Source organism: Podarcis erhardii (assembly GCF_964252035.2).
Source record: "Podarcis erhardii genome assembly, chromosome: 14".
Lineage (NCBI taxonomy): Eukaryota > Metazoa > Chordata > Lepidosauria > Squamata > Lacertidae > Podarcis > Podarcis erhardii.
Window position 1 is genome coordinate 37,289,417 of NC_138503.1, and position 17,096 is coordinate 37,306,512.

The 17,096-nt window shown below is 49.8% G+C and overlaps 2 protein-coding genes across 4 annotated transcripts in view; one reads left to right on the plus strand and one right to left on the minus strand.

Annotated features, from left to right (window-relative positions):
• Positions 1-206: 206 nt before the first annotated feature.
• Positions 207-8,505, plus strand: MCRIP2 (MAPK regulated corepressor interacting protein 2). 2 transcript variants are annotated; one of them, XM_081840093.1, is made up of 5 exons: positions 207-664; positions 1,056-1,149; positions 5,816-5,943; positions 6,899-7,000; positions 8,044-8,505. In XM_081840093.1, exons 1-5 carry the CDS (start codon positions 610-612, stop codon positions 8,112-8,114), a joined length of 450 nt encoding a protein of 149 aa, XP_081696219.1. In that variant the 5' UTR covers positions 207-609; the 3' UTR covers positions 8,115-8,505. The 2 variants fall into 2 exon arrangements, with proteins under 2 accessions (XP_081696219.1, XP_081696218.1); XM_081840092.1 differs by lacking the exons at positions 207-664; positions 1,056-1,149 and adding an exon at positions 1,653-2,046.
• A 1,078-nt stretch (positions 8,506-9,583) lies between these two features.
• Positions 9,584-17,096, minus strand: part of ABCA3 (ATP binding cassette subfamily A member 3) — a 73,939-nt gene continuing 66,426 nt past the window's right edge. For both annotated transcript variants that reach the window (XM_081839503.1, XM_081839504.1), the window contains exon 31: positions 9,584-16,284. In XM_081839503.1, the coding sequence (XP_081695629.1) occupies positions 16,153-16,284 (132 nt within the window). In that variant the 3' untranslated portion in view covers positions 9,584-16,152. The remainder of the gene's footprint in view (positions 16,285-17,096) is intronic.

Below are 17,096 nucleotides of genomic sequence, written 5' to 3' on the forward strand. Positions count from 1 at the left end.
GAGAGCCAAGAGAGTAGCCTAGCGGCGCACCTTCTCCCGCAGTTTCAAAGCCTGCTGTGCAATTGCGCAACGCATGAAAAGGGACCTCTGACTTCGAAAAGTTCTTGCACCGTCATCGGCAGACCTCCAGGCTGAGCCAAGCGCCTCGCTGCGCCTTTAAGAGGCGCGATGGGCGGGAGGGCGTGTTGCAGGCATGCCTCCTTCGCTCGCGCTCCCACTCGCCTAGTTAAAGGAGAACCGCGCCGCGTCCAGCTGCCGCCGCCGCCGAGAAGTTAAAGTCAAAGGCAAGCCGGGAAGACTTTGCCATTGCAACAGGCGGCAGCAGCAGCAAAAACAACACAACAACACCTGGGAAGGTTTGCAGGGGAACCACCATCAGCGCAACGTGGGGGAGAAAGGAGAGCGCACAGAGGCATCTTATTATGATTATGTATTATTGCTTTTGTTAAAAAAACACCTTGCCATGTAAAGTTGTGTGTGCAGGACACACACTTTTTTATTTTTAAAAACTAAACTATTCTAGTTGGGCGCGCGCGTGCGGCAGATCGGCCCCCCCCTTTCCCTGCCTTGACCCACATTTCATTCATCTGGTGCTGCTTGGAGACGCAGATGATGTACACCATCACTAAGGGACCTAGCAAGTTAGCCACCCAACGGAGGACAGGTAAGGACGGGACAAGGAGGTGGGCGTTTATGTGTGGGGATGAATCTGCATGTGCGTAAGTGCCTCCTCTCTCGCCCCCCCCCCCGCTGCCAACCTGGTTGTGCTTTGAGAGGGAGGGAGGAGGGAGCAGGACCCTCCGGTATCCTCCCCAGCCCGTGCCTCTGGGAAACTTCCTTCCTTCCTTTGCAAAATTGATCCGTGTGTGTGTGTGTGTGTGTGTGTGTGTGTGTGTGTGTTGGGGGGGGACGTATTCCTTCCTTTAAGCTTCGATCATTCAGCTCTCCCTCCAGGCCTGATGGGGCTCCTCTGGGCGGGAGGCCGCGCTGCCCTGGCCCTGCTCGATCGCAGCCCCCCACCCCTTAAGGATGTTGCCTCGATTTCCCCCGCGCAGGTCCCACGCAGCAGGTGGAGAGCAAACTGGCCGACCTGAAATGCCGCCGGCGGCAGCAGCAGCAGCAACAGTTCAGCGAGTGGCCTCTGTCAAGGTGAGCGAAGGCGGCCCTGGGGTTCCCCCTACCCACGCGCAGCCAGGGACGGGACCGCGGAGCCGCGTCCCAATGGCCGCCTGGGCAGCGGTGGTGGAAATCCTGCCCGGGCGGCCGGAGAGGACGATCCGGAGCGGCGGTGACCTTGCGCGCCGCGTGCGAGGCGATCTCCTTAATGCGGCGCCTCCTCCTCCTGCTGCTGCTGCTGGGCCCTTCCAGTGACAGCCGTCCTGGGGAGGAGGAGGGGTGTGCGTAATCGCTGCCATCCCGCCTGGGCCGACTTGCTTGGGGAGGGGGCGTGAGTGGGGGGGAGGCATCGCTGCGGCATGCAGCCCTCCGGTGTTTGGGGCGGGGGGGGGAGACGGGGGAGGGAGGTGACCTTGTGCAAAGGTTACCGGGGTTGTCCTTGCCCCATGGCTCCCACGTGGAGGGCGGGCTGCTTTCGTAGGGAACGAGTAAGAGGCGAGTCGGGGGGGTGGGCCTGTGCGGGTGGGAGTGGGCGCAGGGCCCGCTGGGTGCAGCAGGGAGGCCAATGGCACGTGCGCGCGCGTGTTGGGCTGCGAGGGGATCTCCTTCGCCACGGCGGGGGTGTTTGGAGGCGACGTCATTGGAGCTGGAGAAGGGGGCGCGCGCGCGTGTTTCCAGATCGATCGCGAGCCCGTGCCCAGCGGGCGACCTTTCCCCTGGAAAGCGCCGAGGAAGCGGACACACCCCCTTGCAAGGGGGCGGGGCCAAGGAGGGGGTCCCAAAGACGGGGCGGGGCCAAGCCCAGCGGGACCCCCTTCGGAGTTGGTGCCGGCGCAGGAATCTGGAGCGGAGGAGATCCTTGTCTCTTCCATCCTTGACCCCTCGGAGGCAAAACGTCCTAGGAAACCGCGGAAGTGGTGCGCTCGCGAGGTTTTGTAGAACCGATCTTGTGAGCCCTTAATGTTAAAGCTAGCTCATCTTCACTCTCTGTTTCTATTTATCCTGTTGGCTATTGCATTTAGCTCACACCCTTCCTCCAAGGGGCTCAAGGTGGCAAATTTGTATTTTTATCCCCCCTCCCCTATCATAATTAAATTTGTTACTCACCCTCATGGGTGTAGCCAGGGTTGGGGGGGCAGAACCAACGTGATTTGGTCAGTTAGATAAGTATTTCTATTGTCTTGCTTGATGGGGGGGGCAGCTGCCCACCTCTGCCCCCCACCCCTTGGCTATATCCATGCTCATCCTTCACTGGAAAGTTATCGTCACAGCAACCCTCTGAGCTTTATGAGGAGCAAGGATTTGAGGAACAGAGGGTGAGGCTCTGAAGTTGTGGTCTGGCACTCCAACCACTAGAGAACTCTGCCTCTATTAGCCTGCTGGGTGGCGTCCTCTTTTACTGTTGAAATTTAACCCAGATGGAACTCCTCAGAGCCAGGACTTTCCTGCTACACACACACACACACACACACACACACACACGTCTTGGATCTTCTTAGAAAGCCCTGGAAATTTGATTTTTAAATGGATAGTGTTAATTTGTGAGTTTCGATCCATCAAAAATTGGGTGAAGTCATGTCAAAGTCACATTTTGGTCTGCCATCTTGATTCAGAATGGCGCCTGGTGTCCAAATGTTGGCAAAGACATCACCCCCACACTGGGAACCCTCATGCCAAGTTTGGTGACAGTATCTTGAGAGGCAGCCCAACCTACAGAAAACAGAGAAACTGTTTCCCAAATATATAGTAGCCAGCAAGATGGATAGATAGATCGAGCTTGCATTACTCTGTCAAGGAACACTGATAGTGTATACAGGAGTTGAGGCAGGGAATATCTCCCCGCCTTACCAGGCAATGCCCAGGATTGAACCCACAACCAAGGATTGAACCCACATGCCAAGCAGATGCTCTGCCACTGAGCTTGGGCCCTTTCTTCATTTCAGTTATCCTCCTTGTTGATTGCATTTCATAATGCAGGTAGCAGCAACATTAACAACTCACAACAAAATAGGCTCTTATTTTTGTTTATTTTTTAAAGTAAAGGGATCTGTGTCATTTGGCCAACATGCCTGGTCCGATAGATCCATTTCACCGATAACCGTAGCTATTCAGAGTGCATAGCCTGTGAGCTGAGGAGAGAGACTGGCAACTTTGAGACTGGCATAATCCTGTACCATAGGAAATGGGGATGAAGGGGTGTGTCTTGGCAGCCCTGTTGCTTTCCCCAGCTCACCTGACATGGTCCACTTGGCTTGCACAAGTGTGTGCTTGTTAATTCTGGATTAATTATTTTGATGATGCAAAATACACTAACATGGGGTTAGAATCCTTGCTCCATACCTAAACGTATGTTGAAATAGTAGGATGAGATGGGGGAATAATCCTTACTCTTTCCCAAAAGTGTGATCACCTATCCCTGGAAGTTTTCCTGACACACGTTTATTCCACTGTTCACAAATGGAGCATGAGTCCAAATCTGTATTTGCCCTCGGTGAAGACTGGTTCATTAGGGCAAATGGGACCCTGCCTCCATCAAGATCAGTCTGCTTTTGGCCACCCCCACCTGCCTGCCTCCGTACTTACAACCAGTCCAGGGGGAGGTCCTGCCTGCCAGCTCCTTCCTCTTTAGTCTCAATGTTGCCCTTGTAGAACTTAGCGAGGAGGTGGAGAATGGGGACCAAACCAGAATGATTCATCTCCGCCTCTCATTGGCTCTTGCTCCCCCTACTGTTGGGCTCCCTGACTTTTGCCCTAGGAGCCCCAGTGGGCACCAGCCTTCCCTGTTCCCCATGCACCTAACATTTGGGAGAGATAGTGAACTGGGCATGGAAGGAAAAGCAAGGAACGTGGCAATTGCTCCATTTTTGGGGACAGCTGGATTTGGCCTGGGGACAATCAGGTCACGGTTGCAGTCTCCTGATCTAGAGAACTAATGGATTTGGAAGATGTTCAGCATTGCATCCTTGATACAGTACATTCTTGAACACAAAGACAGCTCTTTCTTTAAAAAAATTAAATTAACGAGTTTCCTTGTATGACATTCTGGGTTTTTTGTATGAGCTGGGGGAAACTTGGGTGGCCTCCAGACTATTAGGATTTTGCAGCAGGGATTCAGTTGCAGGCCATAAGTTTAAGGTTTGCTCAATTAAAGCACTGCAAAGTCCTATTTTTATAAACAGGCTTTTTGCAGTCAGGAAAGTGATGGGGAAATGCATTGAAAAGTGTGGGGTGAACAAATGCCTAATGGGAAGACCTAAACCACTGTACAAGCAAAGTGGGCTGAATGGCCGTTGCCATATAACCACCCCAAAAGCAAATGAGAATAGACAGTCAATAAAGACTGGATGTAGTTTGACCACTGCATAAGCTTTGTGGAAGCAGATCAGGATGAAAACATAATAAATGGGTTATGTGGAGGAGCCTGGCAAATTCCTTATTTTGTCACATTGTTAAGGTTCCCTTATCAAATCAACTGCAGTTTCAGGATACAATGGGCACCACATGGCTCTCCCCACTTCCCCTTCCATTCTCACAACAACTCTGTAAGGTAGGTCAGGCCAAGAGACTATTCCCAGCAAGGGGAAGTTTGAACCCTGGTCTGCCAGCTCCTAGTCCAGGATTCAAGACACTACATGCCCTTGGCACACCTATTTGTTCCTTGTTTCAAATCTTCAATGCCCTGCTTTACATACACAATTTATCCCTGTAAAATCTGCAAGCAGCGATCTGTAGATCTTTGATTTATTCATGCTGGATGAGCAGATTGCCCTATTTTTTCCTCAGCAGCTGAGTGGATAGTTGAGTATAATAGCTCATGACAGGAACCCCACCCCCACCCCAATCCAGCACCGCCTTGAGCCCAATGCCCGGGGCAACCACCAGGGTTCCCATAGAAATCTATTCTGCGGCTGATCTTTTTGAAGAATTTATAACTTACCCACCTCTGCCCATAGCTAAGATGCTCTGATTGCCCTCGAGCAAGTATTACGGTAGGTGCGAGGCCAGGTTTTGCTTTGTAAGCCCAGCAGTTTACTGAACAATAAAACCATTTTTATTGGGCACCTGAGATGGAGTGTTATAAACGTATTGTGCGTTGCCTTCCCTCACCATGGGCAGGTTGCAGGGCTGCTGTTCTCAGCAACAGCCTTACAGGAGGTGTCAAATCCTTCTGTGCCTTATTTGGGCAGTGGACAAAGATAGACATAATCTCTCCTAGCTGGGGAGAAAGAAAATACTGCAGAGCAGGGAAGCACCACAAACAGGTTCCCCCTCCAAGGGAGGCACAGGGAGTGGCGACAAGCGGCAAGGGCCATTCTCGTCGTGGCTTCCCCTTCTGTGGAATGCTCTCCCCAGTGAGGTCCACCTGGCACCTTCACTGACATCTTTTTAACACCAGGCCTTTTGACAGACTGAGATGATGTTGGTTTGTTATTAGCATCCTGCCAAGATTCCTGTGGGGATTGTTTGTTCTGATTTTATTGCATTATGTACTTAGATTTATGTCTTTAATGTGTCAGTCACTTGGAGACATAACAAGTCTAATAATAATAATAATAATAATAATGAACGAATGTAGTATTTGAGGTGTGTCTGGTTTCCTCACTGTACATCTTTTGGCAAATGCTTTGCTTTGAAAGGTTGAATAATAACAACCATGATGACTGTGGACGAATAACATTCTCTGCCTCTGTTTTGGCAGCCCAGCTCCAAAGCTCGTGTTCAACAGGGTAAATGGCAAGAGACCCCCACTCATGACCCCCCCTACATTGGCCACAGAGGAAAACTACACCGTGGCACATGAAGAAAATGTTCGGTTTGTGTATGAAGGTAGGTGAGCTGCTCTGTTGAGCCCAGGAACAAGGTTTTTAACCTGTGTTTGTTTTCCTTACAGCTTGGATGGAGATGCTTCTGTCTAGGCAGTGGTTGGATTAATTTCACAGGGCCCTCAGCGACACCTGTCTCACCAGTCAATGTGGGCTGTCTGTTGCTCTATGGATTGTAAGGGTTCGTCTACCCTTCTTTTCCTGTACCTAGAAAGCATGTGTCTGCCCCACGACGTTCCCTGGGAAAACCCACTCTTTACCACTGAATCGGAGCAAATGTTAATTCGCGGGAAACCAGATTGGTGTTTGATCTGATTCAGTGGTAGAGAGCAGGTTTCCCCAGAGGAAAGTGGCATGACAAGCGGAAGTCTGGATGACTCCTGGGATAAGAAAACGAGCCGGCAGATGTTAGTGAAGGTCAGTCCATTAGGTCAAGTGGGGCACTGCTCCCAGCCTGCTTCCAGCCAGCCTCTACCTCCTGTTTCCTTCTTTCCAACTGGTCCAGAGGGTGGCACTGGCTGTAAGTCTCCTCCTGCTTAGATTCAATGTTGCCTTTGTAAAACTCAGCGGGAAGGATGGGGACAAATCTAGAATTAGTTGGCTATGCCTGCCTGTTATTAGCTCCATCTACTTTTGGGCTAATGCCCTCCCAGTCCTAATGGGTATTAGCCACCACTGTCTGACATCACTGTGACATCATGTGATTGGCAGGTGAGCAGCCCCACCCACCTGTCAAACTTGATCTACAGGCAAAGGGTGATAAGGATCTGGCCCATAGGCTGGATCTAGTTCCCCACAGAAAGCTACGTAGTCTTTGGCCTGCAAAGCGGCCAAAGCCGCCTTCAGGAAAGGCGTCAGCAGCTCAAGTTCTTGTCAGCCAGAAAATGGGGCCTCCATGAGGTTTGCTGCTTTGGAGTGTCCTTCTCTCCTCATGTGCCCTCCTCTCTCCTACCCTCCAGCCTGGCAACAGGTGCAGCAGCAGCTGGATGGCGTCCAGCAAGGGGACAGCAGATCTGGTCCAGTGCAATACACAGAAAAGACACCTGGCCCTGAATTGAAAGGTAAGTAAGTGCGTGCGGCCTGCCTTCAAGGAGTGGCATGGAATCAAGTGCCGTGGGATACACAAGAGATGTCAGCCAGATCCTCAGAACCAAGAGGCAACCTTTAAAGCCCCTAGATTCTTCCCCGGCTCAGATTAAAAAATCCAAGCTGGAAAATAATTCTCAGCTATCTTCCCTTGCCCGCACACTGTCCCCCATTCCATGATACTTAGAAGAGCCATTGTTTAGTGGTAAAATGCCAAATTTGCATCTATATTCTAGTGAATCCCTACTCAGTTCACTAGGACATATTGCAAGGAGACCCCCTGGTCCACTTCCAGAACCACAGTTCCCAGACTTCCCTGTGAACAGGGATTGGGTGTTAAACAAACATCCCCTCTGGAAATGATTACCAGGATTATTGCACCTCTTTACCCTGGTCTTTGCACTATTATAAAAATCCCTCCAGGCTGGAGAGGCCCTCAGTCTCCTGTTTCTAGCATAGTAATTGGGTTGTTGGTTACAAAATAAGTTCCTTCTTTCTGTGGGCAGGTTGTGTTCTACAGCATTTTTATGTATATACAGTCATACCTTGGAAGTCAAACGGAATCCGTTCTGGAAGTCCGTTTGAATTTCAAAACGTTCGAAAACAAAATCGCAGCTTCTGATTGGCTGCAGGAAGCTCCTACAGCCAATCAGAAGCCGTGGAAGCCCTGTTCGGGTTCCGAAGGAACGTTCGCAAACCGGAACTGTCACTTCTGGGTTTGCGGCGTTTGGGAGCCAAAACATCAAAGTTCCAGGGTGTTCAACAACCAAGGTATGACTGAACTTTTACTTTACTTTATATTGGTTTTAATTTCTATGGCCATTTTAAGTTTGACTCTTGTAAACAAAAGAAACTAAGTTATTTGAGAAGCTGTAGTTTTGATATTTTCTTAGCCTACACTTTTTGAGAAACTGTAGTTTTGATATTTTCTTAGCCTAATCCTTCAGATTTTGCAGGCAGAATTTTGTTCTGCGCGTGCTCTTAAATGGACCCAATCCTCTCTCTCTCTCTTTTTCAGATTTTGTGCCCATAGACCTTGAGGACTGGTGGGCCCAACAGTTCCTGGCAAAAATCGAGAACGGATCTTAACAAGGGGTTATGCAGAAAGCTTAAAACAAAAAAGTTTTAAATTTACCGTAAGGAAAATATGCACCCGTCCAAGCAAAGAGAAAAGAGAGAGAAAATGGGGAACCCCTTGGCAGTCCCCCACCCTGGAGCCCACTTTTGGGGGCAGGAAGGAGAGTGATCGACAGCGAACTGCTTCCTTAGAAGCTCTGGATTTTTTTTCCACCGGAAGATTCAGACAGACTGAATGTCTGGAAGTGCCATGGCAACGTGGGTTTGGGGGGGAGGCTTAGGGGAGGGTCTGGCAACCCTGTCCTACTCCCACTTGGAGCTGGCACCCTCTGGAAAGCCAGCGCTGCCCTGTAAAGCCAAGACTGCATTCTCAATAAAAGCACCAATGTGCCAGTGGAACAAGGCCATGTTGCGTGGGGAGGAATTATGGCTGGGAGCGGGCCAAGGACGCCACTCCTGCAAAAAAGGAAACGATTACAAAAGCCTTTGCTGGTGGTGTTCTGCTGGCTGGCAGATCAAGGGCAGGGGGGAGCTGGTGGCGCAGGGGAATTCAGGTTTGCTTTTGCCTCAGCTGCTAAGTGTTGCGCTGCCGTTTGGTCAAGGCAGGGATGTAGAATCGTGTAGTCCAACCCCCTTGCAATGCAGGAATATGCAGCTGTCCCACACAGGGGATTGAACCTGCAACCTTGGCGTTATCAGCACCATGTTCTAACCAACTGAGCTACCTCTTCTGACAGTATTGTTGCTTTTCACTCTGTACGTCATCCAACTCCCCTCCCCCCCATGCATGTTGGGAGGTAATACAAGTGCTTAGGCAGGAACAACACAGAGTGCAAAGTCCTGCTCTTGCTTCAAGTTTTAGCTTAGGGGAGGATAGTTTCTATGTTCTTGGGTACAGTGGTACCTCGGGTTAAGTACTTAATTCATTCCGGAGATCCGTTCTTAACCTGAAGCACCACTTTAGCTAATGGGACCTCCCACCGCTGCTGCGCCACCGGAGCACGATTTCTGTTCTCATCCTGAAGCAAAGTTCTTAACCCGAGGTATTATTTCTGGGTTAGTGGTGCCTGTAACCTGAAGCGTATGTAACCCGAGGTACCACTGTATTGTTCTATTTAGGAACATCAGGGTTTCCTAGCTGGATCAGGCCAAGGACCCATTTAGCCCACCACCCTGTTCTCACAGTGGCCCACCAGATGCCTCAAGCAGCATTTGAGCACAAGAGAGTTCTCACCTTCTGTTGGTTTCCAATAACTGGTACTCAGAGGCATTCCTGCCTCCAAACTGTGGCAGCAGAGCAGAGCTATGATTCTCACAGAGCAGCAGCTGATGCCATGTAGTTATGCACAGCACACACAGAGACACACACCTGCTAAGTATGTTACACTCTCTGGGATGTCGGTGTGTATGCATGTGCTTGCACACACACAGATACATACCCCCCCCCCCATCTACCATGACAGGGGGAAAATGCAGAGTCATTATTTTGAAAATCCAGTTTATTTTTTGAGATGGGGGAAAATGTCACCACTACAACTGACTGCAGTACATAAGAGCCATTGAAGAGCAGATGGACACACACTCACATGTCTGAGACATGGACTAATCCTGCACCCCTCCCTTTCAGAAGTCCCTGTATCCTCCTTAGTGTTTAAAAATGTATTTTCATAGGCAGGCGCGCACACACACACACACAAAACCCAATACAAATAAAAAGTGAAATATTGGGGGGAGGGGAATCAGAAAAGGGGCACATACATTGGGAGGATGCAATACCTAATGGGTGGCTTTCGTAGTTTTGATTAGTGCTCAGTTTGCCACTGTCGTCATGTGACCAAAAGCAGCAAGAGGCGATCTCCGCTGGTTCTGTTTGCCTTTACAGCAAAAACATTTCAGTACGTTGTGTTTGGGGGGTTGGTGCAACAACAGACCTGAGAAATTTCAGAGCACAAACTGGATCCATAAACACACACACATACAATTGTGCAAAAATGCAGTGACTTGTGCAAGACGAAGGGATTTGCTGTGTAAGTCAAAGTACTGAAAACAACAAAACTGTGACTATTTTACACTCTCGAGACATCTAAAGCAGTGGTTGTCAAAACTCCTGATCCTCAGGGAACCAGTCTGCTTGCATGGAAGCCTCACCATTGCCCCTGTGAAGTAACTGAGTGCATACCTGGGAACATAGTGGGGACACCCCCCCACCCTCTGCTTCACTTATTTATTTCAGGGTTCTGCTGCCATTCACATCAACTGCGATGTGCAGGGGCAGAACCAATGAAATAAAAAAGGGAGAAACACCTCAAAGTCCTCTGTGGTAGCACAGGGATATTGCTAATAGCAGGTGAGCCACCTTCCAAGGAAGCCTGTTGGCCATTAGTGATCTCACTGAGGAAGGCCTACTGAATAAGGTTCCTCAAGAAACCCAGAGAGGTTTATAAAACCACAGATCTAGATCCCATGTGGATGGACAAGCAGGGGGGGGGTCCCAGGGGAGGGGAACAGCTGCAGAGTTTAGTGTATGGTAAAGCAAAAAGTGGACCAAGCAAGAGTGAACCCACCCCCTCCATAAAAGGTACATTCCACATAACACTTGAAGACTTGCACCAGTTAGATGCACCAGCTCCCTGGCAAATATCCACTGTTTATAGAGGACCTGGTGGGTGACTGCCACATGCTTATAAATAGTGGTGGTTGCAGCCCTTTGGGGCTGGTAGGGCAGAAGGCAGGGAGCCCAACAGTAGGGGGAGCCAAAGGACAGGCATTCTAGTTTTGTCCGCTTCCTCCTCTTTGCAGAGTTCTAGAAGGGCCAACACTGCGACAGAGGAGTAGGAGGAAGCTGGCAGGCTGTGCCACCTTGCTGGGCTGGATGAAGTAAGAAGGCTGGCAGCTGGAGCTTGGCAGAAGTTGACGAGGCAGCGCCCAGTATGCCCAAATGAAGCAACCTCTGCTGTTGCCTAGAAAGGCCAGTGTTGAGTGTCTGTAAAAACCTGAAGCAGTTCTGAAAGTGGATCAGCCCTTATTAAGAGCAAAGGCTGTTCTCCAATCTGCTTGAAGCAGATCAGAGTTTCCCTTTGGCTTTGCAACTCTTTTGTTCGCCAGAAAGCACCTGGGGGTGTGTGCAAAAAAAGGCCCAGGGGCCCAGGAGGGAAGGAAGGCAACGGAGCAAAGAAGCACCTGCACAGTCCTCTACTGGCTCTCCCTGCAAAAGGGGAGCTGCTTCTCCACCAATGAACCTTGCAAACTTCAGCTAAGGCCTGCACCAAGTAATGAGCAGCTGAACCTGGTGTTGGCTCTGTCTAGGTTAGGTGAGGTGGCTGCTGCTTCTGGTATATTTTTAATGCTTCCAAGGACGGTGGAGTGGGGGATAAGACAGGCGGACTGAGCATCTCCATGTCAAGAGAGGCCACAACAACCCCATACATTTAAAGAGCATGGCTTTCCCCCAAAGGATCTGGGGAACAGCAGTTGCTGGGAATTGGAGCTCCATGAGGATTAAACTACAGCTCCCAGGATTCCTGGAGGGAAGCAATGCATTTTAAAACGTATGTTGTGCATGCAAGCCATGGCTTGTGCAGGAGAACCTCTTGGTGGACTGTGCCTGGGTTCACTAGGAGGAGTGGCACCTTAGGCTGGCCTTGGCCAAACTGGACGGAATGTGATTGAACACGGAAAATAGAGACAAAGCACTGGAAACGGACAAAAAAAGGACACCACTAATACACTCTTAAAAAGGAAGACAACAAGGAACATGCACCACCTGAAATAAGTAGTTTGAAGCGCCTTTCTTGAGTGGGTGGCTTTGTAAGCCAAAGGCAGGGGTGGTGATAGAAAGGACCGACTAGCTCCCCCCTCCACCCCATTTGCTCACAGACATCATAGGATTGGGTTTCTGCCACATGGAAGAGGCTAAGCAAACGATGCACACAATGCACAGAACTCTTGGATGCACCTAGGGCAGTTCGACTTGTGCCCGGGGGTGACCCAAAGGCACCCCTTGGAAAATGCATAGTTGGGTTATTCTGAAGAGCCCCGGTGGCCAACCTGATGCAGGGAAGTGCTCTACCCACACCGTGATAATCTCACCCCTGTTTCTGCACCTTTCCCAGTACTAGAATAGCCTTTTGTGGGACGCAGCAACCAGAACTCTTATTTAAATAATAACAGAATTATAAAATTGTACAGTTGGAAGGGACCCCAAGAGTCATCCAGTCCAAACCCCTGCAATGCAGGAAATCTCAACTAAAGCATCCATGACAGATGGCCCTCCAACCTCTGTTTAAAATTGTGGCCACATGACATCACAGTTATTAAAAGGGCCATGAGAAGTTTTGAAAACAACAATCCACAATGCCACACACAAGGCTGTTGAGTGGCAAAATTAGCCCTCTGTCTTCCAACTCTTTAAGCAATGTGATACAATCACAACCAGGGATGTTGGTCTGCAGATACACACTTTCTAGAGCACAGACCATCTTCATACTGGTCCTACAGTGCAACCCGTTGACAAACAACTACAAGCACAAAGTAACCCCAGAATAAAGTACTGGCTCCTCCCTCTTTTCCACCTCCAGAAACCTGATCGCTTCCACTCCAGGATCAGCTAACCAGTATGCAGATGGCTAGCTCCTCAAAGATTGGCAATACACACGTCCATATCAAGAGGGGTCCAATTCTCCTTGGCCTGAAGAACCCATTCAGGCAGCTGTCAGTTTTTAAGCCAACTGAAGGCAAGTGCACAACTGCCTTAAGTAGTGTAGTTTGAAGGAGTACTTTTCTGGCACCAAACATGATTAGGAATCATGGCCATCGCCTCCATGGAATTCCCTGTATAAGAAGAACGGGGGCAGATGGACCACTGTGTGCCTAAAAGACCCAGATTCTGCTCCAATGACAGGCATAGCTAACACATCTAGATGTATTACATCAATGTGCCTACGTTTGGCTATTTCATTCCACTTCTGCTAAGCCATGTGCAGGGACGAATTATGAAGAGCACTAGAAACATCACCCCCTCAGAACTGGGGGGCCTGCATAGCCCGTCACACGTCTTCTGGTATTTCAATTGCATTTCCAAGCTTATTTCTGGAGCACTAAGGGATCAAAATGTTGTTTTATGGTAATGCAAATTAAGGATTCTGCAGATGTGGAATTCTCTTCCAGATATCAAATTTTACTCGGCTGCAGGTGCAAGGAAATGCATGAATCCAACAAGGACTAGCCAATGGCTAAGGGTTGGTGGCCAGGAATTATCTCCTTGCTAGAGGGCCTGGGAATGAAGAACTAGGCCACTTCCTGCCTGATCTGCTGACAATCTCCGAGTCTCATTAAAACCTTGAGCACTGCAACTGCCACCATTGCCTTGGCAAAAATAGGATGCATTAAAGGAGGGGCAAAATGGAAGGGTTTGTTGTTGTTTTTTTGCTGGGTTCCCCTCTGCCCAACTTGGAGCTGCAGATTTGGGTGGGTTTTGTTTTTTTGGTGATCTAGCAAGCAGCATACAGAGGGCTCAGTGCAGAGCAGATGCTTAGTTAGCAGGTGCTGTTCAAGTCTTGACAGGTGCATGCAGTTAGGCCCACATTTATCTAAGGCAGGATTTTTTTAAAAAAATTGCCGGGATGGGCACTTGGGCTGCAGCACACCTGGCCCTACAAAACGCTAGTCTCCAGAGTTCCCCATTTGGACAAGCAGAATAACCCCTTGCTAGGACCCTTCACTCTGTTCCTTAATCTTTCCTCAATGCAATACAAAAGGCAGGTTTTAACATGGTGATTTCTATAAGGCGCCCCCATGTGGGGAAAGCAAGGGAAAACCACAATAATGTCTGCTAAGACATGGTGGGATTTCTCTCATTTTTTCCCCCAAGGGGAATGTGCTAACTCACCCTAACAGAGGTGATAAGGCTGTCATGGGGAGCCTGTCTTCCTAATGTTCTTGGGCTGCAGCTCCCATCACCTCCTGCCTGCATGGCCAACGGTTTTGGGATGATGGGAACTGGGGTCGATGAGGCATTTGGAGAGTCTCAGGATTCCCCTGCCCTGCATTGGGAACATCCTTCATTCTGGGGAACCAAGGGCTAAGCTGGCCCTAAGTGGGAACACATCCTGGTCATTTGTTGAGACAAAAGCAGCACTACAACAGAACATATCCTACAGTGCAGGTGAGCACCTTGGCAGCTGCAGGTGCGCACCTTGAAACTGGGCGTGAACTTCCTCTTCACTCCAACTTCTTGGAGGGATTCAAAAGCCCTGGTTCCAGCAGAGCACCTTAATATAAGTTGCCGCCTGTCACCAACACCTTCACGGCCTATTCTTTCCAGATTTCAGAGGAGGAGGAGGACACGGAGATGCTTCCACCTGACAACAGCCTCCGCTTCTGCAAGGCTGACTTGGCTGCTACAAACCCCAAAAGTGCAGAACAATGTCCCCACCTGGGTCCAGAATCAAGCCGTAACAGAGCACATGATTAGTTGGTCCTGGAGCATACACAGGCAAAATGCCAGGCTGCCAAGTGGTAGTTCCACTTCTTTGCAATTGGCTAGGATTTCATACAGCAGAGAACTCTCCCATGATCCGTGGCTGATGGAAGCTTTTGGCTAGTTCTCTAAATCAGCTCTCTTCAGCCTTTGGTCCCCAGATGGTGCTGGACTCTGCCTCCCACCATCCCTAGCCAGCTTAACTAATGGTTAGGGATCATAGATTTGAAGAATTGTAGAGTTGGAAGGAACCCAAAGGGTCATCGAGTTACAACTCAATCATCCCTGACAGATGACCATCCAACCTCTGTTTAAAAACCTCCAGAGAAAGAGAGCCCAGCACCTTCTGAAGTAGCTGAATAAGCTCTTACTGCCAGAAAGTTCTTAGTCAGAATCTCTTTTTTTGTAATTTGGATCCATTGGTTCGGGTTCTACCCTCTGGAGCAGGAGAAAACAAGCTTGCTCCCTCTTCCACGTGGCAGCCCTTTAGATATTTGAAGGTGGCTGTCATATCTCCTCTCCCTTTCCTCTTATCCTGGCTAAACCTACCCACAACCTCTCACAACCGTTCCTCGTAAGGCTTGGTATCTTTATCATCTTGGCTGTCCTTCTCTACTCATCTTCCAGCTTGCTCATATCCCTGCAGGTGATAGGAAGCATAAGCAAACAACATCTGGGGATGACCAAAGGTTGAAGAACATTGCTCTAAACTACAGCAAAACCACCTCGAAGGAGATTCTCTATGAACATTTAAGGTTAGTGACATGGATGAAGGAATGTGCAAGGGTGGTGCCCGTGGGATTCCTACTATGCTAAACTCAGCCTCACAGTTGTCTGAAAAGCAAAATGCATTATCTCCCCCCCGCCCCGGCACCTTGTGGAAAATAAATAAATGATCCCAGATCTGATGGGAACCCCAGAGTGAGGTGGGGACCGTGACCGGTTGCATGCTGCCCTCCTCGTCTCGCTCCACCTGAGGAAAGCGAGTGGCGAAAAGGAAGTCGGGCTGGACGGATACGCCACACGGGGGACGTTTTGTTTCCTCATACAGACATGGGCTGCAGACAGACAGACGTGTGCGTTGCCAGTGCCTCATTTGCAGAGGCACACTGGGCCAATGACATAGATGTTGACCCAGTGGAAGTCCTGGAGGAGAGGATGCAAAAGACAGGGTCCACCAGTCATCCCAGCACCAGGAGTGCATTACCTGCGTGGTGGTGCAACACTGTCCTCTCTGGTTGGCTTAAAGGCGGAGGGAGAGCTAGTTAAGACCCACAGGCTGGCTGTGCTGCCTTGAGATGCAGCCCTTTGCTGCTCTTTCCCATGCCTCGCCGCATGCAGACGTACACCATGACACACACGCACACGCACACATCATGCATGCTCTTCCTCTTGATCCCGGCACTGTGGAGAGCAGGAGATCTCGCCTGCCCCCCCCCCCGCTTCGTTGAGAATGTCTGTCCTTTTGATGCATTGTTGAAGACATGGCTGATAATATAAATTACTGTCTCTATATATACTATGTATAGGCAGCAGGGTCAGTCCGTGCGGAGCAGGCAGAGGGGCTCCGCCTCATTTCCCTTGATCCTCTGTGTAGTGCTGGAAACGGGTGAAGCTCATGAAGACTTGCTCCAAGGAGATTTGGCTGACGGAATAATCCTCCACGCAGTACTTCTCTTTGGCTTTCTCTAGTGCCCCGAACACCTGGGAGAAAGGAGACAGCAAAATCTTGGTGAGAGGCTGAGGAGGGAAGCACCTTCCTTCAAGCAGCGCTTTTGAAAGGTTTGTAAGAGGCCTTGGGTTGCTTTTCCAAGATCTTCCCTTCTCCCCAAGAACAAGCCAGCACCTCCTCTTACTATAATCTATTCTTACTGTAACATCCATAATATGGTAGGGGATGTTTTATCCCATGTTGGTGGCCTTTCACCTGATTCCCTGGTGGCTTGCTGGAATGCGGAGTTAACCAGAACTATCAACTGTCTGGCTCCAAAGCGCCCTCTCCAACTGCATGGAGCCTGGATAGCCCCGTGGTTTTGTCCAGGGCTTAGGGTGATGAAACAATTGCTGAGATGGCTAGAGTGCTGGTGGTGGAAAACTCATTCTGAATCGGACCAGACACAGATTAGAGCACAATGTCAAGCCTACCAAGTGGCGATAGCGACAGTGAAAAGGACCTTCTTCACTGCCTCTATTGCATCTGCAGAAAACAGCAGCAGGAGACTCTTTTAGGTGGTTTGCAATCTAATGGAACCACCTTTGCCATCAGGGCCCGAAAAGGACCCCAAGATCTCCTGCAATTATTTTGCAAATAAAGTCGCTCAGATTCGGAAGGAGGTAGAGAGCAGGGCTGGGGTGGGAGAGTGCTAGAGTCCTGTCTAGTCAAGTTGCGTGGGATCAATTCCAATCTGTTACCTCTGAGGATGTGGACAGGCTGCTTGGACAAGTGAAACCTATCCTTGCCCCTCCTGGCTCATAAAAGAGAGCCAGGAATGGCTGGGTGATGGGCTCTGTGGGGT